Here is a 27816-nt window from a genome sequence, read left to right on the forward strand (position 1 = left end):
CAGAATTAGCTTTAATTTTGAGCCGAAGGCTTTGTTGTCAACAACTTTATCTGCTATTTGCCAACTCACCACAGAATCATTACTAGCACATAAAATGAGAAGGCACAAAACATTTTAAAACTTGAAGATATCTTTATTTGCACAGTCTCTCCTGTTCATTTTCAGAATGGTCTCGTGCACTCTGTAACATCTTACTAAAATAAGCCACTGCTGCAGCCTCACCTACCCCAGACCTCATGAAGCGAGCACATCAGCTCTTCACATACTGGGTCACATAGTGGAAGGGGAGTGTGGTACTCCTGTGGGTGTGGAGTCCTTCGGTGGTGATGTTTAAGAACAGGTTAGGAAAAGCTCTTCCCTGGGATCATTTATGCGTAGTTGATTCTGCTGTAGAGTTGGGGAGTGCACTTGATGGCATCCTACAGTCCTTTCCATTCCTGTTTTCTTGATTCTGTGAGAACCTGCCATGCCCATTCTCCCTCCTTCCTTGGTATTGTGGATTTCCTAGGGCCATCAAAAACTATCTGATCAAATAAAACCCACCCAGCTGGGGCTCCAGTATGCTCTGCTGCCGTGCAATACCTCTTCTAGAGCTGACTAAGGACCACGTTAGGGCTTGCACTCCTGTGTCTTCTCCCTGTAGAGGATGTGAGCTTCTTTGAATCCTTGGTGAAGCATTCAAGCTACGGTGGGGGGTGCTTTTCAGGCCTGGAGTCCTCAGTCCCCACCCCAGTATATCAGCTAATACGGAGGCTCTCACCTACCTCTCACCAGAAGAGTCCAACTTAGAAACATAGAATCATAGAATGGTTTGGGTTGGAAGGGACCTTAAAGATCATCTAGTTCCAGCCTCTAACTTGGTATTTGTAACAATCTCATTTCCATCACTCCTTCAACACTATTCTTTTTTTTTTTTTTCCCCCAACAGTAGTTTTACTTGCCATATTGAGAGGTTAAAGTGACTTTCCGCCCACTGTGGGCAATTTAAGACTCTAACATGAGATAACTAAGCTACGGTGCCATTAGTCACTCAGTCTCTACTTTCTCTTTCATATGACACATCTTCCCCTCCTTCCTTGCCTGTTCTTCAGCAAGGGATTTTTCTACCTTCTTTCTCGTTCTCTGCGCAAGCCCAAGTATGAAGCAGAGCAGCTGTCTCCTCTCTGCCTGGCCCAGGGGTCTGAGCATCTGGATGGAAGTGCTGACTCTTCTCTTTTGTGCAGCACAGAAAATGTACCCTAATACCCTTCACTTCCAAGCAGAACTGGAGCGGGTCCAGCCCATGAAATCTGCCTAGAATCTCAATTTTCCTCTCCTTGCCTGCTGTCACCAGAGAAATCCCAGCTACATCAAGTGCTTATTCTGGTCCTTGGCTTGTTGAATTGCTGGGGAAGGTGACTCAGGAGAATTTTGGGTCCCTGCCAGTCATTCACAAGCCAATAGCAGCAGAGGTAATTGTCACTCACAGCACTTGTGCCAAAATGTGGGCATGGGCCTGGGAGCTTTCAGGAGCCCTTGAAATGTCATGCTGTGTGGTTGTTCAGGGATTTTGGAGGGTCACCTGGTCTTCCCTATCTGCCCCTATCAGTGGACGTTCCCTGGAAGTTACTCTTCTTTTTTTACTAAACATATGCATCTGCAGTCTGACCTAACCAGAGATGATTGTAAATCACTTCCAAGAGCCAATTTTACCCTTCCTCCTTATCTACTATCTATCACTGAAGGGTGGGTGCCTGTGCGCAAGCCCTCTGTGAGCCTGTACTTCTATCGATGCCCTCCATCATGGCTGTTTGTTCTGCAGAGGGCGTTGTGTATAAAGGAATTACTACAACATATGGCCAACACTCCACACTTCATATGTTATTCATCACATTAGAGAGTCCGGCCACATGTCCCTCCTGCAGCCAGGGGAAAGCACTGGCCCCGCTCCTGTCAAGTGGTCCTCCTAATCTGTCTCTCTGCAAGCAGCTTCGTGGTCATTTGCAGGCAGTGCTGAGATGTGAGGGTAGTGCTGAAAAGTTGGCAAGGGATGAAGTGATGAGGAAGCGACTTGCGGAAATCAGCTGGAAGAGGGGACAGTACAGAGGAAATTGAGGAGGGAGGAGGAGTTCAGGTTTGTGAATGGAAGAGAAAGGGAATAAAAGGAGAGTGATGACTTGAAGGAAGAAATAACGGACAGCTGTGTTTTGAAGGAGATGTAAAATCAACATTCTCGCCTCTCTCAGCTATTAAATATCTCTTTGAGTTTGTTTTAAATCCCAGATTGTTATCCCAGGAGTCAGGTCTAAATTCAGAGTGGCTAATTGCAGCCTGACCTACTTGTCAGTCCCATTCTGGTGGCTTTAGGGTCTCACTTTCTGAACCAAAATGTGTTATATGGCTGCTGTGATCTAACCCAGAAGTGGCTTCTTCTCTGTGCTAAGTGAAACGACCATGACATAGGCCTCTCTGGGTTTGGATATGGGTACACCTGCCAGTTTCTGTATGCCGTCCCGGTTCCTTCCCAGGAAAATTCCCTGTGTGTTAGAGGGGGATCCCTCCACATTTTGAGAACAACATGTACCTTCAGAGATGCACAGAAATGTTCTGGTTGCATAAACAGATGTGTGCCTGGGAGTTTCCAGCCCAATCACAACAGCTTCCTTGGTGAGATTGTGTGGCAGAGGAGAAGGCAAGCAGCAGGGTGGAAAAAGCCAGCTCTGCTTGGGCTGTGCATTGGCCCCCTGCACATTCAGTGCTGCCAGACGGCAGAGCTCTGCTGAGGGGCTTTTGGGGACTGATGTGGGGTGAATCTGCCATCAAACCCTTCTGAATTCAGCTTTCCAACCACAGCTGTCCCAGACAGAATTAAAAACTACAATATCCTCCTTGAAATCCCAGAATAATTTCAATGGGAGAGGAGCTTTGGAGGTCTGTCATCCAACTCCCTGCTCAAAGCAGGGCTAACTTCAACATTACATCAGGTTCCTCAGGACCTTGCTCAGTCAAATTTTGGAAATCTCCCAGGACAGTGATTCTTCAACCTGTCTTGGCAGCTGTCCCAGTGCTGATCCACCCTCATTATGAAAATATTTTTCTTTTATGTCCAACCAAACATTCTGGGAGCCCCAAATTGCTCCAGATACAGCCTCAGAAGTGCTGAGTATAGGGGAATAATAATTTACTTTGGCCTGCTGGCTACACTCTCATTATTGCAGCCAGCTACGCATTTAGCCTTCCTTGCTGCAAGGGCATGCTGGCAGACTGATGTTCAGCTTTTGCTCACCGGGACTCTCTGGCCTTCATCTTCAGAGCTACTCCACAGCCAGTTAGTCCTCACCCTGTAGTGTTGCATGGTGTCATTTCAACAGGTGGATGACTTTGCACTTGTCCTTGTTGAACTTCATGAGGTTCCTGTCATCCAATTTCTCTGGGTCCTTGAGGGCCTTTGAATGGCAGCCCTGCCCTCCAGCGAGTCAGCCACTCCCCTGAATTTGGTTTCCTTCCTGAAGCTGATGAGGGTGTCTTCTGTCCCATCATCTAGGTTACTGATGATCAGGTGTACCCTTCTTTCTGGTCAATTGTGCAGAAGCAGCAGAAAACCTCACGATGCTTCTGTTACTGTGAATTACAGTGTGGAAAGCCAGCCTCTGAGGTACGAAAACAGTATGAGACTCCTTCTACCTTGAAGAGGATACAGGTTAAATAGACATGGCAGAGAAAGGGCAGGAAAAAAAATTGAGGCCGAGGGATGTTTTGGCCTGCTTGAGCTGACATTTCAGGCAGTTTCAGTGCTGAGAGTAGAAGTGTGTTTGCTGAGTATTAGGACAACATAATAAACATGCCCTGGGCTGCCCAGCTCACTGTGCTATGATACTATCCAGCCTGCAGATAACCTGGGGAGCTTACTTTTCTTCCCCTCCCCTCACCTGGCTTTTTGGACCTAGAAAACACTAGCCCCAAATACATGCATCAGGGAAATGTCCGGGATGGAGGTTTGTCAGCCACCATCCACCCTGCTCTGTGGAGGGGCTATGTGTGTTAGTGCACGGGTGGTGCAGGGCTAAGAGCTGCCCTGCGGGGAGGCAGCCCTGAAGGCAGGGCCCCGTCCCGAGATGCTCCCCGTCCCGACCCACCAGCCCCCTCCTCGGGGAGTGCAGGGCTTCAGCCGTTAGAGAGATTAAGGAAGTAGTAAAATCTGCTAATGCAATAATAGTAATTAATAACAATAATGGGTGCTTTTAATGTATTTTGTCATGATTTATTAGGCAGGGAGTGCTGTAGGAGAGCAGAGCACTTTGCAGGCGAGAATAAAAAGGCAAGGTGACTGGGCCCTAAAGTGCACATCTGGGCACGATTTGGAGAGGCGATTTATCGACACCATAAATGACGGCTTTTTCGAGCAGCTTGTTTTGGTGCCTATGCGGGAAGATGTAACTCCTGATTTAGGGCTCTGTTCAGCAGTACTTACTCTCCAGGTGGGACTCCTGGGGCATCCCTCACGGCAGAGAAGAGCTGGGGCTGGGCTGCCGCGAGCCCACGCGTTGAGGAGGCTCGGGGAGTGCACGCAGGCTGCACGGTGTCCCCTGGCTCGCCAGTCCCTGTGCGGTCCCTGTGCCCATGCCATCGAAGGCGTGCGGTGCCTGCACCCCGGACGGCGTCAGGGGAGGCATCCCACCTGCTTCAGTGCTGAGTGCTGGGGCTGGTGCCTCTGGAAGGCAGCCACACGGCTCCGCAGCCCTCCGTCTCTCCTACCCCGGCTCAGATCTGGCCAAAGCTGTCAAACCGTCGGGAAGGGTTACTCCTGCTCGTAGAAACAAGCTGGTTTTGCAGGGGTGAAATGTGAAAGGCAAGGGAGAAGAGTGTCCTTCGCAGCACTTAGTTGACGTTCTCATTGATCTCAGTGATTTTATGTCAGCGCAGTGGTAGGAGTTGGCCTCCCCGCTAGAGCCGTGCCTGGGCAAGCGGACATCTCTCAATGGGTTTTATTAATATTATTATTATGGGGCCTGCGGCATATTAAGAGCCTGCCAGGCTGCAGCACTCCCTTTCTCGAGGCTTCAGTCGTGTCAGGGGAGACGTCAGGCAGCGGGTGGAGTGCCGCGGGCAGTAGCAGCAAGGTGCAGAGGCGAGAGTGCCGAGGAGTTGGCGCTGTCACGTGGGCGAGGGCAGGGGCCGGTTTGCTCCTCGTTAGGCGTGCCCCCTGCAAGGCGTGCACAGGGTAGGTGAGCTTCAAACAGGGCAGCAGGAAAAGTCTTGAGGAGAAAGATGACGGCGAATGCTAGGCTGAAGGGCAAAATAAATTAAAGCAAACAAACCAGAAAAACAATCCTTAAAAGCACTGGACTCAGCTTGGAGGTCATCCCTGCCTCAGCGTGCGAGGAGGACATAGGAGCACCGTATGGAAAGGGGATGGGGAGGATCCCCATGGCTTTTAGTAGGGCTCATCAAGCACCTTTTAATGAACGGCCAAACTACCAGGGATCAGATGAAACATGAGGCAAGGTGTAAATGAGAAGGAAGCTGGGGGGAGTGAGAGGCGACGGCGAGGGGGCTGTGGCCATGCAGTGCCAGGAGCAGGATGAGGGGAGCCACAGGTGGGGGACGCAATTAAAGAGCTGAGCCAAAGCCAATGAGCTGCGTCTCCGGCTCACGCCGAGCTGCTTGCAGAGTCCCCAGGCCAGGCACTGAGCATCCCTCTGGGATTTTTAATTTACCAAGGCAGAGGGACCCCATCTACGGGCTGGGACGGGCTCGTGAGGCTTCTCTGCCTGAGCAGGGCTGTCCCTGCCAGGGGATGTGCCACTGAGCTTTCACTGGCAAGGGGGAAAACCCCTGGATACAGACCCTCACTTCGAAGGGTCCACATGCACTGGTCTTAAGGCAAAGTATCCTAAAATTGGGGCGTGGGGGACGCATCTATGTGAGGAGGCAGCTGTACCTGCAAATGGCTGACGCTCTGGTACCTCAGAGAGGCAGCTCTTCCGGCATCGTATGCTCATCTCTGTGCGGGTTTTTGCTGACGGGTATGATATATGCATACAAAGTATTTTGTTATTGTTATTATTACCTAAAGTTATGGATCAGCTTGAGAAACTCAAATGCAGTAAATCACTGGGACTGGGGTAGCATTAGTCTCAGGGCTCTGAAGTAAATAATGCATGAAATATACTGACAGCAGTGTCTGACGGATCCTTATAAACAGCATCTCTCTAACGAGTGCAGAGCTGCTAATAGCAGGGCCGGATTCAGGGAGAAAAACACTGAAATCGCTCCGCGCTCAGGCGAGATGATGCAGATGGGCAAACACCGCCCCTTCCTCACCCCCGAGGATCAGCGAGTGATTTTAGGAGAGGGATGGCAGTTGAGAGGGTCAAGAACAGGGGTGGCAGCTCTGCATCCAGCTGTGACGTGGACTTCGTGGGCAAGTTGCTATCCCTTCTTCCCTGCTTGCAAGGTGAAGGTGGGGAAGGGCTGTCTCCAGCCTGCTCTGCCTTCACCCTGGCACAGAGTGCTTTGAGATCTTCAGAGAGGAAGTGCTCCAGGCGTGCTAAGTACTATTATTATTTTTTTAATAATCGGAAGACATCCTGGGAATTACAGATCTATGAGCTCTCTTTCAGTTCCAGCCAAACTGATTGTGAGGCTAATTAAAGACAGACTAGTACAATGTTCAGGTAAGTATAACATGACAGGGTCAATCCAGTATGGCTTCTGGAAAAGAAAATTGTGCCTTTTTGAGCTGCAAGTGTTTTTTGGTTTTTTTTGAAGTTTAATAAAATAAGATAAAGGTGATCCCCAGCAGACATAATGTACTGTGATTTTCATAAAGCCTTTGATAAGGCCTTTCACACAAAATTATGAAGGGAAATAAATAGCCATGGGAGAAGGGGCAAGGTCTTGTCGTGGATTAAAACCCAGGAGAGCATTTGTAAGCAAAGAATAGTTGCTCCTTTGCGTGGAGAGATAGTGGGAGTCAGTACACACCATGGAAGTGTTTAGTCTGCCCTGTGTTGTTGGTATGGCATGGCATGTTGGTACTTTGACGACGACTCCTGGTTTGACTGGTGAGAAATGCAGCAGGGTTGTCAAAAGCCGTAGGAGATGTTGAAAGCGGGCTCACCCCATCACATCCTCTGCGGCCTCGCTGCATAGGCCATGGAGAGGCAGCAGGACCTGCTCCTGGGGCTTGGCCTGGCTGCTCCAAGGTCTTCTCCCTGGGGCCAGGTCCTCCCCCTGCCCCAGTGCCCCTCGCCTCCATGGGAGCTTCCCCCCATCTTGCCAACCAAAGGCGGGCGCGGGCTGCCGCCTCCGTGAGTCAGCAGGATTTAAAGGCACCATGGGGACAGGGCAGCAGGATGACGGATGAGCTATAACGTGGATGAGCGTATGGTAATGCAGACTGCAAAAATAGTCTCCACTTCAGCTGTGCGGTGATGAGCGCCGAGCTCCCGGGCTCCTTGGAGGGAAGAGATTGGGAGTCATGGTGAGTAACTCGATAAAAGCTTCTTCAGTGGGTAGCGTCAATTCCAAAAGCATAGAGGATGCTTGGTTGCCTTTAAGGGACAGGAAAACAATAGGGAATATGTTATAAAAAATGACACTATCTTGAACACTGGCTACACCCTCATTTAAGACAGTGTGTAGAATTACCGGAGGGCCGTGAAGCATGGTTAGTAATCTTGTGAGATTTACCTACAAGGAGGCAGTCAGTTGGACTGAACAGGGTTTTTTTTCACTGTAGCGAGCTCGCAAAAACGTGCAAGCGCCATTTCCCTCCCGTAGCTCTCCCATCTCCTGTCTCGCCGCCGTGCCCTCTACCGTCCCTGAGCACGCACTGCCTCCGCTCGCTCCTGGCCTGCTCCGAAGGGAGATGGCAAGCACCGGCCATCCGCAGCCTCCCCGAAGAGACACGCTAAGGCCTTATAATTGAGTTATTTACACTAATGAAGGGTGCAGTGAAAACTGATCAGTCCCTCCTTTTTCTGTCCTCCTGTAATACTAGAACAAGAGGTCACTCGGAGATGCTAATGGTGGCTTAATTTAGATCCCATGAAAGGAGACACTTTTTCACGCAGCAGGTAGCCGGTCTGTGAAATCCACACTGCCTCCGGAGGTCAGAGAGTCAAACGCTGCAGAAGGATTTGTGAAGTTTCTGGCTAATTTTTTGAACAATAATAACTAGTATTGCTGAGGATGCAGTAGCTCCCCAGGGACCCCAGTCAGGAGGGACCCACTGTGCATAGTGCGGTGCCTGCCCAAAGCAGGAGCCAGCGCTGGCCCTGGCTGCTTTAGTCTCAGCAGCCAAAGAAAGCTGGTGTTGGTTTGGTTAGATGCGGGAAGGGTGATGGTGAAAGAGCCGCACCCAAGCTCAAGCCCTCTGTATTGCATTTTCCTTCTCCTGCACCACTTCTATAACTTCAGCATCAAGATAGCATTTCCTCTCCCTTGGTGTCATGAGAGCTCTGCTTCCCAGCTGTAAATCAGAGCTGTTCACTCTGGTTTTAAAAGGGGGAGGGAGGGACAGAAAGCTCACAGCTGCCTGTATCCTGGAAGAGTCTTCCTGTGATCGGCAGTGCTCTGGGTGAAGCTTGGGTGAGCTGCCCTGGGGTACAGCCTCACCTGCACCTCTGACCCTTTTCCTGGGTCTCTTGAACATGATGTCTCCAGTCTGGTAGCTTCGCCACTCCTTCGGTCGGTTCTTAGCATGCTCCTGCTCTTCCCGTGCATTGCCTGTGGCATCATAAGCTATTTAGCAAGTCTGACTGGATGTGGGTATCGGTGGATTTTCCCTGTGGGCAGCATGGGCCTGTGGATTATGATAGCGTTGAAGAGCCATAAACATGTAAAGGTGTTTAAATTTCCCAGCAAGAACAAAGCATAACAGAATAGGGAAAAATATTTTCAAAGCCCTCCAAAATACCCATGTTTGTCTGACCTAGAATCCTAGAAAGGCCTTTAGCCCCAGGAGTTTTGGGACTCTGTTGCTACTATTTTTCTTCCTGTTGATAAATCCAGCTCAAGTCCTTTTGTCCCTCCATTCACATTTTGACAACTGGGGCTGTCTAGACTCAGTGTAGAGAGTTTTGCAGGGGATTGAGCCAGGACACCAGCACTCCTTGCATTGTCTTTTTACTCTTTGCTGCAAAATGGCTATAAGGAATAGGCTTTTGAGTGCATTTCCTTGTAGGTAGCTGCTGAATCAACTCAGTATGTGTATAGTCAAAGTGATCATCATCGTCTTGAGGGATGGTCTTCAGAAACTCTCACAGGCATCTTTCGTTCTAGCATTGTCGCAGCAGCTCTCCAACTATCCCACCTGCTTTTCCCCTTCTCACTGTTTGCTACTGCCTTGGTATCTGGCTGTGTTTAAATATGTCAGCCTGAGTTTTTTCCCTCTTCTTGTTTCCTGTGTTCCTCTAACAAGCAGCTTGCAACAGAACAAACAAGCAAGGCAGGAGCGCTCCAGGCAAAAGGGGTGTTTTGTGTTTGATTTGAATACATACATATTTTTCTTGGTTAAAACTTGTGATACTCATCAAACACATACAGGAAGGCTGTGAATAAGACCTTTCTCTTTCTTCCTCTCTGACATGCACACCCTGTCTCATACGAGCACCTTCTCATTTTCACTCTCACTGTCTGATTCTCTGCAAAGCACGGTCTCCCTCGTATCCTCTCATGCATGTTCGATAGTCTCATCCACACTCCTGCTCTGTTGTGTACACAGAACCACCTTCTCATCTCAGCAGACCCCGGCTCCTGCGCACTCTCGCAGACGATATGTGCACACATGCACAGCCACCTACGTGCTCACAAAGGCTTTATTACCAAGAGGAAAATTGCTTTCAAATATACTGGGACTGGATGTAACTACGGTGATGATGGGGAGAGAGGGGAGCAAGAAAGGGCGGGGACATTGTATAGTCTCTTTGCCCTTTGGAGACATGACGCACTACTAAGGTGGAGGGGAGAACATGGTCCCTGAGTCCTCATCCCCTCTGCCACGCGCAGACAAGCACCGAGCATCACTCATTCGCATCCCCTCACGTGCAGACTCTTACCGCTCTCCCTTGAAGTTTCTCCGTCGCCCTTCCTCCTGCATCCTTCCCTCTCCTTTTTGCCTGTCTGTCAGGTCCTGATCACATCACTGTCATGGCTGCTATGATATCAGCATTTTCTGGCAGGTGTATATGTTTCTGTCACTCCCAGCGAAACTCTTTAGCACCCAGTCTGCCTCTGGATCTGAGCCAAGGTAGTACTACTGGAAAGCACGGTCAACAGTATCTCATATTTCTGAATGCAGAAGATTACAGTCCCAGTAGAGCTGACTGCCTGTTTTCAGGATATCCCACTTTCAAATAAGGCCTTAAAACCAGTATTTTGTCTTTATGAGGACTGAGGTTCACTGCTGTTCAGAAAAGGGAAGAACGCTCTGGGCATTTCTCTCATGAATGCCCAGAGGTCGTCCTCCTCTTCCTCTGAGGCAGGCTCTGTATTTCACCTCCTGGAGTGGGCTACTGCACGGAGGGCACTAATTTCAAAAATTACTTCGATTTTCTGCCGCCCCCAAGCTTCCAGTGCAGCCCGAGGCACCAAGCGCTTTGTTCCCAGCTGCATGGCGGGGACGGCCCTGTAGCCTCTCCCGACAAGGGGGTAATCAAAACATAACGGCCGCCGCGATGGGGGCCACGGACATGCTTCAGAGCAAGACGGTTTAGGCCCTTTGTCCGGGAAATGGTTGCATGCCTCCGTAGGGGCTGTGAGCTGCTCAGAGCCTGCATGATTCAGAAGAAATTTCAGGTTTTCCAATTACCGTAGCAGTGGCTGGTAACCTTCCAGCAAAGAAACGCTGGAGCACAGTGTTCCCATGGCTCCTGCTGGGCTCAGCCGCTGCTTGTGTTTGAACTGGCACCAGGCAAGCTAGGAAGCGAAGAGATTATTAATAGGGAATGCAAGGAAGAGGAAAGGTGTTTAAACAGTTCCCGCTTTGCATGTCTAATTCGGGAGCTACCCTTCTGTAGTTCCCCAAACCAGTGCCCAAATCCAATGGCAAACTCCTCAGAAGCATAAGTTGTTAAGCTTTAGTACGCCGTAAGATAAGGACCTTGCTTGCGTAAGGCCATCAAGCACTGATATTGACTCTCCAGGACGTTTTTAAGGCTATTTATATCACAATAAAGCCATTTTATTAGCGTCATCAATCAAGAGAGACCGCATTTTGGCCTGGAAATGATTCTGCTTGAGTTTCTAGAAAGGAGAGGGGTGAGTAATTATGGGATGCATTATCTTCAATCTCATTTGAAATCTCCTAATTGAAACCACATATGAGTGCAGTTTATTGCTTATAAAATAGATGGCAGGGGCATTGCTAATGTACCTGTGGCAAGTACAACCTTCCAGTTAACAGAGAGGTAAAGACTGGTTTTTCAGTAGGTGACACGGCTATGGCAGGAGCTGTCCTTGTCCATGTCTGGGCGAGCAGCTGGTTCCTGGCACATGCTTTTATCTGAAGCTTATGCCCCGCGCTGAGCTGAGCTCGGGGTACTCGGCATCTGCGATTCATCTCAGCTGGCAGCGTCTGTTGTCGGGTACCAGCCGATCCCACTGGCAGCATCAGGTGTCTTGACAGGGTCTATCTGCTCCCGCAGCGGGGCTGGGGTCTGTGCGCGGGTGGCTGAGAGCTAGTAACTGACTCTTGGTCAAGCAGCGCAGCAAAGCTTCCCTGCTGAAGGCTTGCGTGTAGCTGGAGTTGCTGCTTAGGCGGGGGGATGCTTTTGCAGCTCTCCTCCAGGGTTTTGCCAGCCCTGTGCTGCTTTTCTGCTGTCGGCTCAGCGCATGGGAGCAGACTTGCAGGAGCAGCAGTTACTCAGGTAAGGAGAGTGTAGCTTAACATTGCCTGTGGGGGCCTCTGAGACTGAGTAATGGCAGGGCCTGAAAGCTGTTACAGATATTTGATAATTAATTGGCTGGGAAATCAGTTTATTTTAACGACTCCAGTTAAATAAAGAAAAGAGATAAAAGGCCTGCAAGTTCCTGTGGTGCTATACTACTTTCAGGGACATTACATGTCTGCTTTTATGCCAACAGGGGCTTTTAGTTCTTGCGAAGGCTCTTCTGAAAGGTGGTTGAAATCTTTATCTTCCCTGAGTCCCAGCAGTTTGGGTTTAAGACAAGAAAGGCTGAAGGATGGTTTATTACCAAGGATCCATCAGGCAGAGGGGGACAGGGGAGTGGAGCTGCTGCTGTAACCTCATGCTTCACCTCTGGCCAGATACTTACTGCAGAGCGGTTCCAGTTGTGGTTTATCACCATTTTATACTGCTCTAGTGGGAGCAATGCATGTAGCTTGGTTAACCTCACTTGTCTTTCCGAGTAGCGGCTGATCACACACACACGCAAGACAGCATCATGGAGAGAAGACCTGTAATAGCCTGGCATGAATAAATAATTTGGGGTGCTTTCCCTACCTCTCAGTGGCTGGCCAGGATTGACCCTCTTTTCCCGTCCTAAGAAAGGAACGAAGTCAGGGAGGGGTTGGTGTCCGGTCCATTTGAGTTCGAGGTTTCTTATTTTCCGGCTTATTGGAGGTATCATTGTTCAGTGGGCAGATCTGTTCCTTGAGGAAAACCAACATGCACCCTGGTCCTGGCCAAAGAGAGAGGGCTTGACTGTGAGCTCAGGACGAAGGTTTTGGAGAGTCCCATTGTTTTGACCTTTATGTGTCTATAGGAAGATGTTTTGTGTGTGACTGCGTATTTAGAGACCTCAGCAGCAATGCTGAAAGAGAATAGGATCTATTTCTTGCTGCAGATTGTGCTTTGGGTGTGAACTTTCATCTCAAGCCAGTGTATCTCGTCCTGAGGGTTGTACGGAAAGTGTGGATATACGAACAGTGTTCCCAGTGCAGTCATATTTGTCAGACTCTGCAAAGAGCCTGCAACACCATCTGTTTTAGTGAGCGGGTAAGGGATTAAACTGCAGGAATCACGAGATCTGTACAATACATGAGAGCAGGCCAGACGATCACAGCACAGCTTTTTTTGTAAGCTAAGAATAACTTTAACATCCTCTCATTTAGGGTTTAGTGTCAAAATTAACCAGTGCTTCACTCCTGTCTCACAAATCCCAAACTGCTCTCACTTCCCCCAGTGCTGGTGCTTACCCTACTGCAGATTCAAATTCAGTGCAGACTCCCACCCCACCCTCCCAAGTGAATATTTAAAAGAACAAAAAAAACAAAAATAAGCCCTTCAGTCTGGTTGGAGGTACAGCAGGACCTCTCTTCTGCTGCCCTGGAGCACTATAAATTGAGCATCTTCACAGGAGAATTTAGGTCTAGATTGCCCCCCCAAGGCTGTGAGGTCCTGTGTAAATGTCATGCAGTGCACAGACGCTGGGGATGCACAGACACCCATCAGGTGGGCTTGATGTCATCTCCCCTGCACGGCTGATGAGAGCCTATCTCTAGCCAAGTGTAAACTCGGAGCAGGCTACAAATCCTCATCTTTTAAACATTCCCTGGGTGTGAAGCCTCCTGCCAGCTGGAGCTGCTTTTAGCTGAGCAGACTGAAGTGCTGTATTTAATGAATTCATTTAGAGTCTGGTGCAAGAGAGCAGGGCTGATCCTCATCTAGTGTAAATCTAGGCTTCCCCATTTACTTTAGTGGTGCCTTGTTGACCCTTGATTTATGCCAGCTGAAGCCGCAGTTTGGCATCTCTCCGTACAGTGCTGGACTTCTGGAAATTATTTAAAGCAAGTTACCTGCCAGAAGAACAGAAGTAGGAATCCAGCCTCAGACCAGCCATGGCCCACGTGAGCAGCCTTAGACCCAGCCGTGTCAGAAACTAAACTACCGGTTAGACAGCTGTACAGGAGGGAACTCTGTGGGGAAATGGTTTATCTGTACTGCGGATAAGCTGTGCATGGGGGAGAGGTTTCATTTTGCAGCAGGCTCTTGGGAGAAGAGGCAGGGATGTCAGTGGATCCAGATAAGATATCCCTGGGTAAACCCTTCCAGTAGGATTAAGCAACGTTGTCTTTGCTAAGAAATGTGCTCCGGCCAATTTGCGCAGCTTGTTTTGCCAGTGCCAGAAGACGGCAGGTCAGAAGCAGTCAGAGCAGTCCCTGTGGTTGTGCCTGCACTGCAGTCGGTAGCCGGGCTGGAGTTCAGGCTCCAGACCACAGAGCCAAGTGACCCAAGCCGGTTGCCTTCAAATCATGGGGACGAAGAGCTTGTGCTTCAGCCAGTCCTTTCTGCGCTGGTTGCATGTCCCTGGGCAGATCCCAATTAGAGAGAAAGAAAAGCAGTATCTCTCGCAGTAGTGCTAAGATAGGCATGCCCAGAGGTGGCACCTGGGTTTGTGAAGGCCTTTTTGCAGCCATCGCTGCCCCCCTCTCACTAACCCCATGCAACTAATGCACACCAAACAGTTCTGTATGAGACAGGTCAGGTCTGTCAGGTTTTGTTTCTGGCTGTAAAATTATTTCATTGTAAGACTCTGCACAACCTATGTCTTTCCTTTTCCGGTGTCTCCGTATCTGTAAAACAGGCATCATTATACTTCTCCTCCACAAAGCACAAGAGCTCCGGTTCCGCAGCGCTCGGTCCCCTTGACAAAAACACTGATGTTCAGCATGTGCTGAGTTGCCTTGCAACACCAAGTCCTGCAAGGGTCTCAGAGGAAAGACAGCACAAGATATTATTATGGTTAGTAGGATGGGATGGAGATGAAGCTGCGGGAATTATTCCTGCCCCCCTTTCTCAAGGAGTTGTACCTTCCCGCCCTTCTGTTTCCAAACATGAGGTTTTAAGCCAGTTCCTGGCTTTCATGCCAACAGTGGAAACTCTGTCAAGTATCTCTTGACATTTCTTTTTTTCCACTCTTTCTCCTCTCCTCTGCTGTTTATTTATTTATAAACATGTCCTCCTCTGCAAGGCATATTGTGCACGTGGGGATAAAGGTAAGCTCAGATCAAAGCTCTTGGGACTTCTCCCTCCCAGCACCTTCTCTTCTCTACCTTCTCTGCAAGTCTTTTTCAGATGCCTCCTTGCACAAGTCTGATGGTGGACAAAAGTGGTCCATTAGGGAAAGGCAAAATTTAGCAAAGCTGCAAATAAAGGAAAGAAAGTGGAGCTGAGCATTGCCTAGCCGTTACAGCTTTGCTGTGGTTTCCACTTGAAGGAGTTCTTCAACATACAAGATAAATACAGCATGCAAGTCTGAAGTTTGCAGCACTTTGTTCTATGATTGTAAAACACCCGTGGGACAGATTTTCAAAAGTATGTCATTTTAGGCAGCAAGATAAGCGGCTATATTGGTAAAGGAGCTCACTGTGCCAAATGCTGTTTTGAAAATTTGGTTCTTGTGTGTTACTCTGGGAGCTGGTAGGCCCAAAAGCAGTTTGACAAATCTGGTCTTAATTTCAATGCTAAGCACTTTGAGAAATCAGGCTTCACGTGCAACTTCTAAGTGCCTGGCAGCTTTAAATGCAGCACATTTGGGATATGACCATATGCCAATGGCTTTTGGAAATAATAACACTTTTAATCTTTGTTTCAGTAGTTTTTAACCTGTCCATGGATGACTTCTAATAGATCCAGTTTATGAAAACAAAACCATACCTGTGCCAGTTAATTCCAGTACAGTATATAACGGTCTGAGGTCTTGCCAAGAAATATGTAGCGGTATGTGGAGTGAAAACAGCTAAAAAACATTGCTTTGTCTGAAGGAAACTTGCGAGAGCAGTTGCCTGCTCCTGACATATTGCTGAACTCTGCCAGATAGGTGGTAAAAGTAGTAAGACCAAGTCATTGTAGTTTGTTCTCCCTGCAGCCACTATGAAGCCGTTCCCCACACAGCTTAAACATCCTCTGGTCCTCAGCCCAACTTTGTTTTAATTGTCTGAAACAATAGGGGCTTCCTTGCTTTCCTTGGGAGACTCTTCAGGAGACTTGCACTTGTAGATGGCAAAAAGTTTTCCCTCAAGTTTGAACAGACTTATTTCTCTTCTTTTTCTGACCCGTTACTCCTTTCTAGACCCCTACGCATCTTGCTAAATAATTCCTCTCTTCCCTTGGTGCTTTCAGCTTTCAAAGAGGTATAGCTTGTCAACATGTCCCTTTAAGTCCTCTCTTAGTCAAGTTATACATATTTAATGTTTTTAAGCTTCCCTTAGATGCTGATCCCTTTCCAGCCCTTGATGGATTTTGTTGTTGCTTGCCTCTGAATTCCCTCCAATTTCCCTATATCATTCTGGTAACAAGGTGCCTGGGATTGACTGCACCGGTCCAGGTGTGCTCAGTATTTGGTGGCAGTTGTTTTCGGGTGGAATTAAAAAGAGAAGCAGCAGAATCTCTCAAAGGGAATCTGCTTCGTGGTCTCCTCTCTGAGAGAATTATTTCACGATGGTATTTCGGGACTGGCTTTAGATATGGAAATGAGAGCGTGTGTCTTGCTCAGAAGCTGTTCTCTGCTTTCAAGTGGGAGAGAGATGGAAAAGGGGAAGAGGGGTTAAGCTCCTCAAAGGCTTTGCCTACATTAGGCTTTTTTCTTCATATTTCCCACTGTTGCTTGCATGGGTGCAGCTCAATCCACAGTGGCACTGATGACAGCTCTGGCACAGGCAGGGAAGCTAACATGTTTCGCTACACATCGTCTCCGCAATCTCTACAAGCCCTGACTCCACCAGCGGTGCTGCAGCAGCGGGAGCTGGAGAGGGAAAAGGTCAGCTGTAAATAATAACTAGAGTGTTTGCACATCAAGGAGGTGTCCCTCCTTGAAATGCAGGAGCTAGGAGTGAGCAGGCAGGATGGGCCCACTTTCTCATTCATTGTGAAATGCCACCCTTCACATTCAGCTGCTGGCAGTCCGAGGGCAATGCTTGGAAGGGAGGGTGATAACTTGATTGAGCCACCTCTGATACTCTCATGACCTCAGAAAAGAAGGGAAAGTTAAGTCTTATTTTCCCTAATATTGCTCCCATTCCTGCTCTTATCTGCCTCTCCAAAGAATTTCAAGACTGATTCCTCCTTGGCTCAGGTCCTTCCCTCCTATCCGTCCAGGACGAGGGCTAACGCTTCAGATGCGATATGCTCTTTTCTTTTTTGGAGAAGGAGCAGAATGAGATGAAATGGATGTTAGGGTCCACAAAATAGAAAGTGCATTCCTGGGTTTCAGGTAGTGTGCTCCTCAGGTGTTGGAAGGAACTATTTCAGATAGTACAAAACACAGGAGACACCTGCTAGTTTCACATAACACTTAAATCTGATATTCTTTCACAGCCTTGTACCAATTAAGGGTTAACCTAAGAAATTGTCAGCCAGAAAGTATCACCAAGATGAGGATGTTAATGAGTTTAAAAAAAGAAAAAGGGGGCAGGGGGTTGAGAAATGCCTGGGGATAAGAAAGGCAGAGTACAAACTTACAAGGTGGAATGCAAGCTGTCATTTGGAGAGGAGGCCAACTTACATTTGCTTGGGGCTAGATTAATAGGCTTTTATGGCTGGGAAGGATCATGAAATTATGTAGATGGTGATTTACATTGTCCTTTTAAGAGGTATTCCACCTTTCTTTGAAACATCTGTCACTAATGATGGGAGGGTGGTCACTGGACCATGTGCTACCCAGTGCTCAGACCTTGTGATACCCGTTTGCTGCTGCTGCTGCTGCCGTTCCCATTTCCTTCCCCAAACATTCAGGTGTGGACATCTAGGCACTTAGTTCCTCCTGCCTCCATGGAGAGGTGCTGCCACTGCAGATCCCTTGGTCACTCCAATACCTCAGTCACTACCCTAGCAGGCGTTGAGGCTGGTGGCCAGCATCAGTCCCTGACAAGCCTTTGGCCCTAATCTGATTGTACGTTTAGCTGTATTTTCCCACGTCAGAAACCTTCCCAGGCTTCGAGCCACCTGGCAGTCAGCTCTTCCTGACCCATCAAAGGCTGCTGCCAGTCCTGTGGGCATGCCCCTCGTTTGCAACAGCCCCGAGGACACATGCTGATGCTGTCACGTGGCTGCGTGGGATGGCATGTACGGTGCCTTGCCTTTTGGAATTGGGCCATGGCACCATGGCATCAATCACATGGACTGTTTCGCAGGCTTACACGTGCCTCTGCGTGTGGGACTGTGAGAGGGAGAGTTAGTGAACCTCCTTCTCACCTCTCCTCCATACAAAATACATCAGGTGATGCCCCAAAGCTCCAGTCTTAATTATTTCGATCTTAAGTTTTGTAGTCTCCTTCCCTGAGCAAACCACTGGAATCCACAAGCTGGAAAGTGCTATTTGCAGTGCCATGTCTCTCTTCAGCTGCAAGGAGTTGATTTGCAAATCTCCCCCTTGCTCTGTGACAGCCTCTGGTGATACCTCCTGCATTTTTAGTCTGTCACTGGGGTGGAAGGAAGGGACCCAAGACCACACAAAATGCTTTGAAGCTCCCTCTAGCATCACTCTCCCATTCCCTCTTGTGTTCGCACTGTCCCTCTTCTGTACCCACTCTCTCCTGACCTACTCTCACTCTGTTTCCCTCTCTGTTTTCCCCTCTTTCAGAGCTGCCCTTTGCATTACTAATCTGTGGCATTATCTCATTCTCCAGTAGCTGTTCCGGCTGCCTTGATGTTTCTCGCCAGCTTTTGCCCCCCCTCCCTTCTCTCCCCCCTGCTTCTCTCCCCCCCTTGCCACCCCATGATGTAGCATTGCCTTTCTCCATCTGCCCGATTGTCTCTCTGCTTTTTATCTGGGTGCTGGAGCTCCAGGTGCTGTCATTCTCTGCGACAGCACAGAATGTTTCAGATTGCCTCTGCGGCTGGATAATTACCAGATAGAGAGTCACGTGGACTTCCCAGCCAAACCCTCCCTCCCCTCCTGTCAGAGGAGGAGATCACGTCTCTGAAACACACTTTTGTTTTGTTTTGTTTTGTTTTTTTAAGAAATCCAAGGGAAAAGTTTGGAAGTAGCTTTTCTGGAGTTACCTAGTGGTGACCACATGAAAGTTACCGACAAGGCACTGGGGGTTCAGGTGGAAGAAACAGGTGATTTCCAGTACTGAAGTTTGTGAAGGAAAATAAAGGGGATGATAGTCTGTATGGGCGCCTCATTAGTGCTTCCATTCCTATTCTTGGTCTATCCCTTAACCAGAAGAAAAGTCCTAATGGAGCAGAGACTTGTCAGTTGCTGTTTGGTTTCTGATCCTTTTACAAATTTGGCATAAAAGCCAATATCCAGTTCAGATAAGTGACTAATTACTATTGTCTTTCAGTGGACTTTAGTTCCTAAGTGACCACGGGTACTTTTTAGATGTCAGCCCATGTGTTAGTGATGGCAAAAGCACAGGGTCCTCAGTGTAAGTGCAGTGCAATCAGAAGGCAAGTCTGGCAATGTTCCCCGTTGCCATTCTGCATCATCTCTGCTATTCCCTGGTTTCCCCTTTTGACGGTGCAGAAGCCCCGTGACGCTATGGGAAGCTGCAAACAACAGAGCGAGGCATATGCTCCTGGTTGGACATTTCACTAAGGCCGTGTGATCCATGGCTGATCAGCATCACCTAATCATGCTGGACCAAGATCAGAGCCAGGTTTCCGGATGGACCGAAAAGGGACACTGACGAGTCCTCGGCTAACCCAAAAGGGAAAGAGGGAGCTCGGGGTCTGTTTCCTCAGCAATCTCATCCTCCCAACTGATCTTGGTGCAAGACCCTCATGCAAGCTGTCAGAGCATTTGGCATTTCTGCAAGCATCAGCCAGAGAGCAGTTCAGCCCCTCTGCACACACATGGGGAGCAAGCGTCCGCTGGCAGGAGCCCTGTAACTGGAGACAGTCACTCCAGATACACGCCTCAAAGTGGGCAAAGAGCCATCCAAGGGTTTCCTGACTGCTGTAAAGAAATGGGGGGGGGGGGGGGGGGGGGTCCTAGGTCTTGGTGGGATATAGGAAAACCCGGCACCATGGTGGTAGACCTCGGTCTGAGGCTTTTTCTGTGTTTTGAAGTTTTAAACTTTGCTGGGATGTGCCTGGGATGGAGTTAACTTTGTTCACAGCAGCTCGTATTGATACTGTTAAGAAGGTACCTCTGCTGGAATGGATGTGGACTGAAGTTGTTTATGCAGGTATACTGATCCCCAGAAGATGGGAAGAACAATAAATCATGCTGGTATAAGTTCTCTTATTCTGATATAGTTACATCCACCCCGGGAGAGTACTGGCATAACAATTAGTGTAATTTTGGGCTTGATTTCTGTTTTTTCCTCTACAAACAGGAACCTATACTCTTAAATAGTGATTTTAACAGAAGGAAAACCCATGTGAGACCAGCTGTGTGTCTGCTAGTGAGAGCCCATGCAGCTAGCTGTCTTTTTAGGCTGGTGTATTTTTGGTGAATTCCCTTGGGTTTCATTTTCCGTGTGTATCACATGGACTGAGAGACGAGGATGCTCACAGCACATGAGCAGTTCTGCACTGATAGTCATATTCACTGGTTGCAATTCTTTTGCTTTCATTAAAAAGAGTTGATGGGAGAGAGAGTGAGATAGGAACGTTTCTGTACAAGGCACTGGGGAGTCCTCATCTAGAAAGACGGGTACGAATTCTGGTCACGAAAGAGGAATTCAGACTGGAGCAGGTGCTGAGAAGGGCTACTGGGATGTTTAGGGCAATGGAGAGTCTATCATACAAGAAGAAACTAGGAGAGTTTGGCTTGTTGAGCCCAGCAAAATGAAGGCTGAGAGGGAATATGATTGCTCTCTGTGAACACGCTGGAAGATAAGCACCCGGGAGAGAGAAGAGCTATTTAAGCTAAAGGATGGTGTTGGCGTGAGAGGGAATGGATATAAACCAGCCATGAATAAATATAGACTTGGAATTAGGAAAAAAGTTTCTAATCAGCAGAGCAGAAAGACTTTGAACAGCCTGCCGTACGAAGCAGGGGGAGGGTACCCCCCGCCAAACGCACTAGGCTTAAGTAGGAATAAAGTACGTCTCTGAAAAAGATGATAAGGTACAGCTGGCCGTGCCGGCAGAGGCCAGGGCTCCCTGACCCGGGAAGCCTGTCCTAGCCTCGCGCTCCCAAAGTGGCAATTTACTAAAGAGGATGAGCAGAAGTGCAGGCATCCTATCAGCCCCGCACCACCCCAACAGGGGGATGCCCTGAAATTGTCACCTAGCTGCTGAGATACCCAGGGAGCTGCAGACAGGTGTGACAAGCAAGGTCACAGCATAATACAGCTGAAAGAAAGCGTGGGCTGAACAGATGCAGCAGTTTCCCCCTCCTGCCAGTTTTCTAGCTCAGGACTGGCTTTAAGCAGTAGTTTTCTAAATCCCTCCGAGGGCCTGTGTTATCATGCTGGCAGTGGTGGCTCAGGAGCTATTTATGCCACATTTTGGGAATCCATGCTTCTTCAGCACAGCATTCACTCTCACAGTGACCTTGCTGTGGGTCATGGCCCATCAGGAGAGGAGCAGCAGCTGGACCGGGCTGGGGAAAGAGAGGGGCAGTGGCAGCAGGGAGAAGAAGGAGAAGTTTGCGCAACACCTCGCGCCCATCTGTATTCAAATTCGGTAAAATGAGGCTTCTGGTGCTTGGCTGAAAGGAGGTTTCAGACGCTCGGTTGATGCAGTCTCCCACTGCCATCCACTTAGGGGGCCCTTGCCTTCGCAGAGATGAAGATATGTTCAGCTGTAGCTGTCTTCTGTAGCATCTCCTGTTGAGGAGAGCCTGATCCGGAGCAGTGGGAACCACCCAGGGCCAACAGCTCCTACATTACTCCTCTGGACTATGTGCTCCGATGTGATCTGCCCGTGTACTCCTCTGGTAGGGACTGTACACCAGGGAAAGGGAGCTGGCTGCTGCGGTGGCAGCGCTCTGTTGCTCTTGAAATGCTGGCAGGGTCCAGCACTGCAGTGGCATTGCGGGGCCTGGCTGGACTCTTCCCCTGAGCGCCCTGCCTGGGGAGGTCAGGGCTGGCGTGCCTGTGGTCTGTCCTTAGCCCTTGCTGCCCACATCCCTGCTGGGGAATAGCGGAGGGGTCGGGCTCTGACTGCTCCCCTGGTTGACCGTCGCCGTGTTCCAGTCCTTGCTTGCCGTGCGGGGGGGGCTGAAGAGCACGAGAAGACAAAACAGCGGCAGCATGAGTTACCCTTGAGCTTTCCTCACAAGGCTGCAAGCGGTATTGTGTTTAACCGCCGCATTAGCTTTCCAGGATCATACTTTGCAACACAACGGAGAATTTGTCTTGCACGTTCAGAGCTGGCAGCCGGGAGCTGACGTCGCTTTGTGCCGAACAAGCCGTGTTTGATCCCTCTCTTTTTTCCCTCTTGCCATTTTGCTGCTGGTGGTAGAGGGCAGCGGGGGAAGTTGTTAGCTGGCTCCTGTGAGTGTGTGTGAAGTGAGGAGATTAGAGCAGGCTCATCACGGAGCCGAGGGGAAGGCAGGAGATCTGCTCCCGGGCGGGTTATGACATCCTCTGGCGAAAGGGGGTCGTGTTCCTCGGCGGGTGCAATGGGGTGGGTGCCAGGTGCTCAATTGCATGTGCAGCAGGCCGCCGAGTTTTGGCGGCCTGCTGCACAGAGATTGTCTTGCAGAAGAGATGATCAAAGGGTTAACAGAGAAGAGATGATTAAAGAGGAGTGTGGGAATTATGACACAGAGCTGTCACTGCAACGTGCTTCAGAGAAAGAGGGCAGAAAATGCAGTCTGAAACCACACTATCTATTTATTTTTTCCCCCACATGAGGTAAGAGCTGTGGCTTGCTGGCGAAGCAGCACACCATATTTCATTTAAACCTAGCAGCTCGCCTCTTCTCACTAGCAGGGCTCTGGCAGAGAACTGTGGGATTGGGTCTGCTGTAAAAGAATTTATTTATTTGGAATTACAACAACAATAAAAAAATCCCAAACAATTATCCCGGGTTCAAGGCGACCCAATACATCATTGATAATGCTGTAAAATCCCCACCATGTTAATCATTTAAACAGCAGCTTCACCAGGTCCTACAGGGATTCCTTCCTGCCTCTTCATCACTGTAGGCGCTAAATATCATCCACCCCTTCCAAACATCGTTGAACTTACCCCGAAGAGACCCCCCTGAAGGCAATAAAATACCCCACTCCATCTCCATAGCCCAGGGGCGTAGCTGCTGAGCTGCTTTCTCTAGGGCAGAACGGGAAGTGCTCTGATGACCCCCCAGCTCTCGTGCATCCTCCTCCTCCTCCTCCTCCTCCTCCTCACCCCGTGCAGCCCCCACCGTGGCAGTGGCACATCCAGCCTGGGGAGCCCGTGCTAGGGCTTTCCGACCAAATGCCGCCTCTCATCAGCGTGCCCGTCTGTTTGCTGGAGGGAAGGGAGGGCGAAAAGCTTAGGGGCGAGAGCTGCTGGAGTGACAGGCACAACATCAACTGCGACGAGTGTTACAGCAACATGCTGGGAAATTAATGCACCACGTGGCAATGCCTCGGCGGGAGGAGGAGCAGGAGTCGCCGGGGCTAGGAGTCAAGCACCGAGAAGGGAGCGAGGCAGAGCGGGCAGTGAGGCCTCCAGCCTTGGTGTTCGCCGGGGAGGAGATGCAGATGCCTGAGCCTCCCTCTCCTTTTCTTAGCTTGCCTTCCCACTTATCTATAGGAATAAGCCCAAATGCTTTCAAGAAGGGGGGAAAAGAAGACATCTCCCCTACCCAGATGGAGTTTACCTTGGAGCCTATGAAGGCAGGTTTGCAGGAGCGCTGCTTTGGCCCAGCACTGTGCGTTGGGCCGGCAGGCGTGGGAGGAGAGAGGACGAGCATCAAGGCCAGCTCCGGGCTCCTGCTCTCCCCCTGCCCGCCTGCTGCCTGATGTCCCCTCCCAGCCTGAAATCCAGGGGCCAGGAACGGCGGTGGGCAGCCCTCCCTCCCGTTCGAGGCGATGGCTCCTGCTGAAGGTCCCAAAGCACTCTCCCGCGGTGAAAGCGTCACCCCCTCCCCTCCCGCCTGCGGCATGGCTGAGCCCCGTCGTCTGCATTTTGCGTGTGGGGAAACCAAGGCTGAGGGAGGCACACGAGGATGGCCCAGGTTCCTTTCTCCATGTCTGGTTTCTGTCCGTCCTCTCCTGGCTGGTTGTTAGGCAGTTGTGAGCCACTGTGTGAGAACTGGAAACGCATCTGTGGCAGCTAAAAACGATGCAGTCATTAAAAGACCTCAGGTGCCAAACTTTGCTGTGTTTGTTTATGAGAGGGCAAGGGGGGCTAAAGGGACATGGCAGCAAGATTTTTTGTCCTTCTGTGTCTATGATTTGAATTGGTGCTAAGATCAATAGTTCCTGAGTCCCTGCAGTGACCATGCAAGGCATGACCATCGCCACTAGCTGGTCTTCTCATTAGCCGCATCAGCAGACGTCAAGAAATTAAACCTGAAACCATAAGGAGAAGCAAAATGGATGGATTGCAAATCATTTATTAGCGTTCACTGACGCTGATGGTAATGCTTTCAATAAGCCTAATGAAAAGCGTTTGACTGTCTCTGTGAACTTGATTATTGATTATTAGTGAGCGATAAGAGTCATTTGATATCTTGCTGATGCCATGCTCCTGTTGCGTTGCAGTTAAAATGTCAGTTAACGTGCCATTTAATATTCTATTAGTATTGAATTAGCACTTATTACACTGTGAAAATCATCACCATAAATCCTTATTAAAGCATGATCCATACAGCTGGGTGGCATCTCTGGCAGACTAAGAGGGTGCGTGTGTGCAGACGGACATACTGAGATGCATCATCCACACGGATGCATGTTCGGAGCGTGCCAGGGCCTGGAATTTCCACATTTGTACATTGATTTTCCCTGACAGTTTGAGAGGAACAGGTATGCTGAACAGAACAGCTCAAATCCATTTCACTTACTCTTCCCATTTTCTTCCTTTCCCTCTTCTCTCTCCTCCTCACTTTATTTCGGTAGCACCTGCTAACTTATTCCACGGGCGTTTGCAAGGTTGTCTGACCGTAGCTATTGACCACCATCCTAGGGCTGACCTCAGGGGGTGTAGAACAGGTTGTGACGCACGTTTTCTCTTTGGCAGAGAGGCGGGAGGGTCCTCGGATGAGTGTCCCCTCGGAAGTGAGAGGACGAGGCTTTGCTCCAGCTGCACCGCTGAGCTGTTACTGACCCAAGGGATATCGCAGGGGCATCCTGCTACCTCCAAGCAGAGGCGTGTAACGACCAGGGGCAGAGCCCCGGGGTGCTGTGCTGTATCACGTAGCGCCGCGGTGTAGGTCCGGAAAGCGTCCCGGCAGGGCTGGTGCAGTGTGCTGGATCTGCTGGTGCCCAGATCCCAGCAGATAGGTGTGCCGGGGGATTTTCAGAAGTGACTAAGAAACTGCAGCTCCCGCTGACTTCAGCTTCAGCGGTTAATCTGCTTAGCTTGTCACCGCCACCCCCCTCGGGATTTTCACAAATCCAAAACGTGCAGAGAGAGAGGGGCTTTGAACACCTTTGAAAAAGACCTAACCCCCGATTCTCGGTGCTGTTACGACTCTACGCAGAAACGAGAAGGCTGGAGACCCTCAGGCAGCTGGCTCTGGAGACAGTCTGAGTGTCCCCATAGGGCAACTGCTCCCAGTCCTGGGGCGCAGAGCCCTCCCCGGGTCCTTGCTTCCAGCTCCCGTCACTGGTGATTACAGCCTGCGGTGGCCAACTGAACTGGGGCACCGCCACATATCCGTGGTGCTGGTTTCTACATGTAAGTGGCTGCTGATGGATTCCCCTTGCCCCTTTCTTTTTTACAGAGAGCAGCTTTTTAAAAACAAAATGCAGATCACAGCTGAGAGCTCACCTCAGGTCAAGTGCCTGCCTGGCCGTGAGGGTGGGCTCTGGCCTGAGGGTCGAACCCTCGCTCCCCTCCCTTGACTGGACGGCAGCGGTGCTGGCTGAGGTCTGTTGGGCTGCTCTCTAAAGCAAATGTTTGTCAGATCAGACAGAGCTGCTTCCAGCTTGGCCAGCAGCATGGCGTGTCTCCCATCGACACCCATGCAGCCTGGCTTTCCTCCTGCCCACAAGTAACCACAGAACAACTCAGAGAGCATCCATGGGTGCGCTGAAAGGGAGGGGGTGAGAGGTGCCGGCCGTAATGGTAGGGTCACGTTGCAAGTGACAGCAGCTGCAGCGCAGCATGAATGAAATGCATTCAAATAGAGGAACTTGGAAAATGTCTGACCCGTGCTAAGAGGCTGTATGAAAGCCTACTGTCAAATATTTGTCTTATCTTGAAGCGACAATCTTTATCCTCTCTCTTTGCTCTCTCAAATACAACATGTGCATGAATGGTGGTGGGGAGAGGCGCTGGGTTATTTGGATGCCAGGAGGCTGTGGGCAAAGCTCTGAGAGGTGAAGGAACAACAGCTCTGGAGACTGAGCTTCCCTCTTTATCCGCAGAGCAAACATGGTGCAAGCTGCTGCAGGGCAAACCCTCTCAGCCTGTCTGAGCCTGGCCCTGGTGGGTACGGCTGCCAGGGTGAAAGAGGAGTTGTGTCCCCATGTCTTCTTCAGCCCAGGACCTCTCGAAGGAGATACAGCTGAGAGCGAGCAGGATGTGCCTCCTCATTGGCACCTCCTCATCTCTTCTGTGCAAACCACTTTCTGGAGGTACAAAGTGGTACAGAGCAGGTGCTTTGGCCAAAATGCATTTGTCTTCGCAGCACCTTCACCGCTCTCTGCCAAGGAGCAAAATGCCTGTCATGCAGTTGCAATAGGGTTAGTCTGTCCTCTGCCTTGCAACGGTTGGTAATCGGGGACGTGGCAGTTGCTGGTCCTGCTGCCGCTCCTCTGCCTGCCATCCCTAGCTGTCATTCCTCCTCTCCTATCTACCTGGGATGTTCACAGGACATGCTGAGTGTGTCACAGGGATGGCAGTTGCACCCCCGTGGCCTTTCCTTTTCAGCCTGAAACCTGCATTTGCCTGCACAAGCAGGCAGATATGCATCAGCAAGGTGGGGGGGGGGGGTGTTGGGGGGCTGGTGTTTGAGGAGTGAATCTCTTTCCACAAAGCCATTTTTTTGTCTAGGGGATGGAGAGAGGTGATACACTATAGCTCCCTCCCCTTGTGCTGCTGAAACTGAGGGATGGAGCAGCTGTGCCCTGAGCTGAGGAAGCTGGAGCCCTGAGCCTTTGCCCTGGAGGGGCAGAGGGCTGGCAGAGGGCTGGGAATGTAACTCTCTTGTATACTTAACTCTTGAGAGTGAGGGAGAAGCATGGAAAGAACTCCTTCTGACCTTTCCCATTGGCAGCGTTAGAAGGGACCAGAATCTCTTGTGACCTTCCAAAGTCATTTTTGGTGCAGGTGTAGGCCACAGACAAAAGGAAGAGAGAACAGGAGGGGCATGGCCACCCCAAATCCCATGGTTTCATGAACCAAAGGGTTCCTGAAACTCTTCAAAAAATCATTGTGAAATACATGGCCATGGAGCAGAGATGCTCTGGTTCACTGGTGAGGCAGGAGTGCACGCTGGAGTTTCTGAGCAAAGTAGTAAAGGGAAAAGACAAAATGGAGATGATGGAGAGGTTTGTTAATCTTCCCCTGACCTTTCTCATCCTCTGCAGGTGTTATGTAGAAGACAGAAGCTCCAAGGTGGCCTGGTTAAACCGTTCTGGCATCATTTTTGCTGGAGAGGACAAGTGGTCCCTAGACCCTCGAGTAGAGCTGGAGAAGAGAAACCCCCTGGAATACAGCCTGCGGATCCAGAAAGTGGATGTCTACGATGAGGGGTCCTATACGTGTTCAGTGCAGACACAGCATCACCCCAAGACTTCCCAGGTTTACTTGATTGTGCAAGGTAAGCAACATGCCTGAGAAGAGAGCAAAGAGCAAAAGACACAGTGGGT

The 27816-nt window shown here is 49.9% G+C and overlaps 1 protein-coding gene across 3 annotated transcripts in view; it reads left to right on the top strand.

The window, feature by feature from the left end:
* The window catches only part of LSAMP (limbic system associated membrane protein), a 1043134-nt gene that overhangs the window by 835737 nt on the left and 179581 nt on the right, over nt 1–27816 (top strand). For all 3 annotated transcript variants that reach the window (XM_075512695.1, XM_075512687.1, XM_075512704.1), the window contains one exon: nt 27535–27767. In XM_075512695.1, the coding sequence (XP_075368810.1) occupies nt 27535–27767 (233 nt within the window). The remainder of the gene's footprint in view (nt 1–27534; nt 27768–27816) is intronic.

Source organism: Mycteria americana, chromosome 1 (assembly GCF_035582795.1).
Source record: "Mycteria americana isolate JAX WOST 10 ecotype Jacksonville Zoo and Gardens chromosome 1, USCA_MyAme_1.0, whole genome shotgun sequence".
Classification (NCBI taxonomy): Eukaryota; Metazoa; Chordata; class Aves; order Ciconiiformes; family Ciconiidae; genus Mycteria; species Mycteria americana.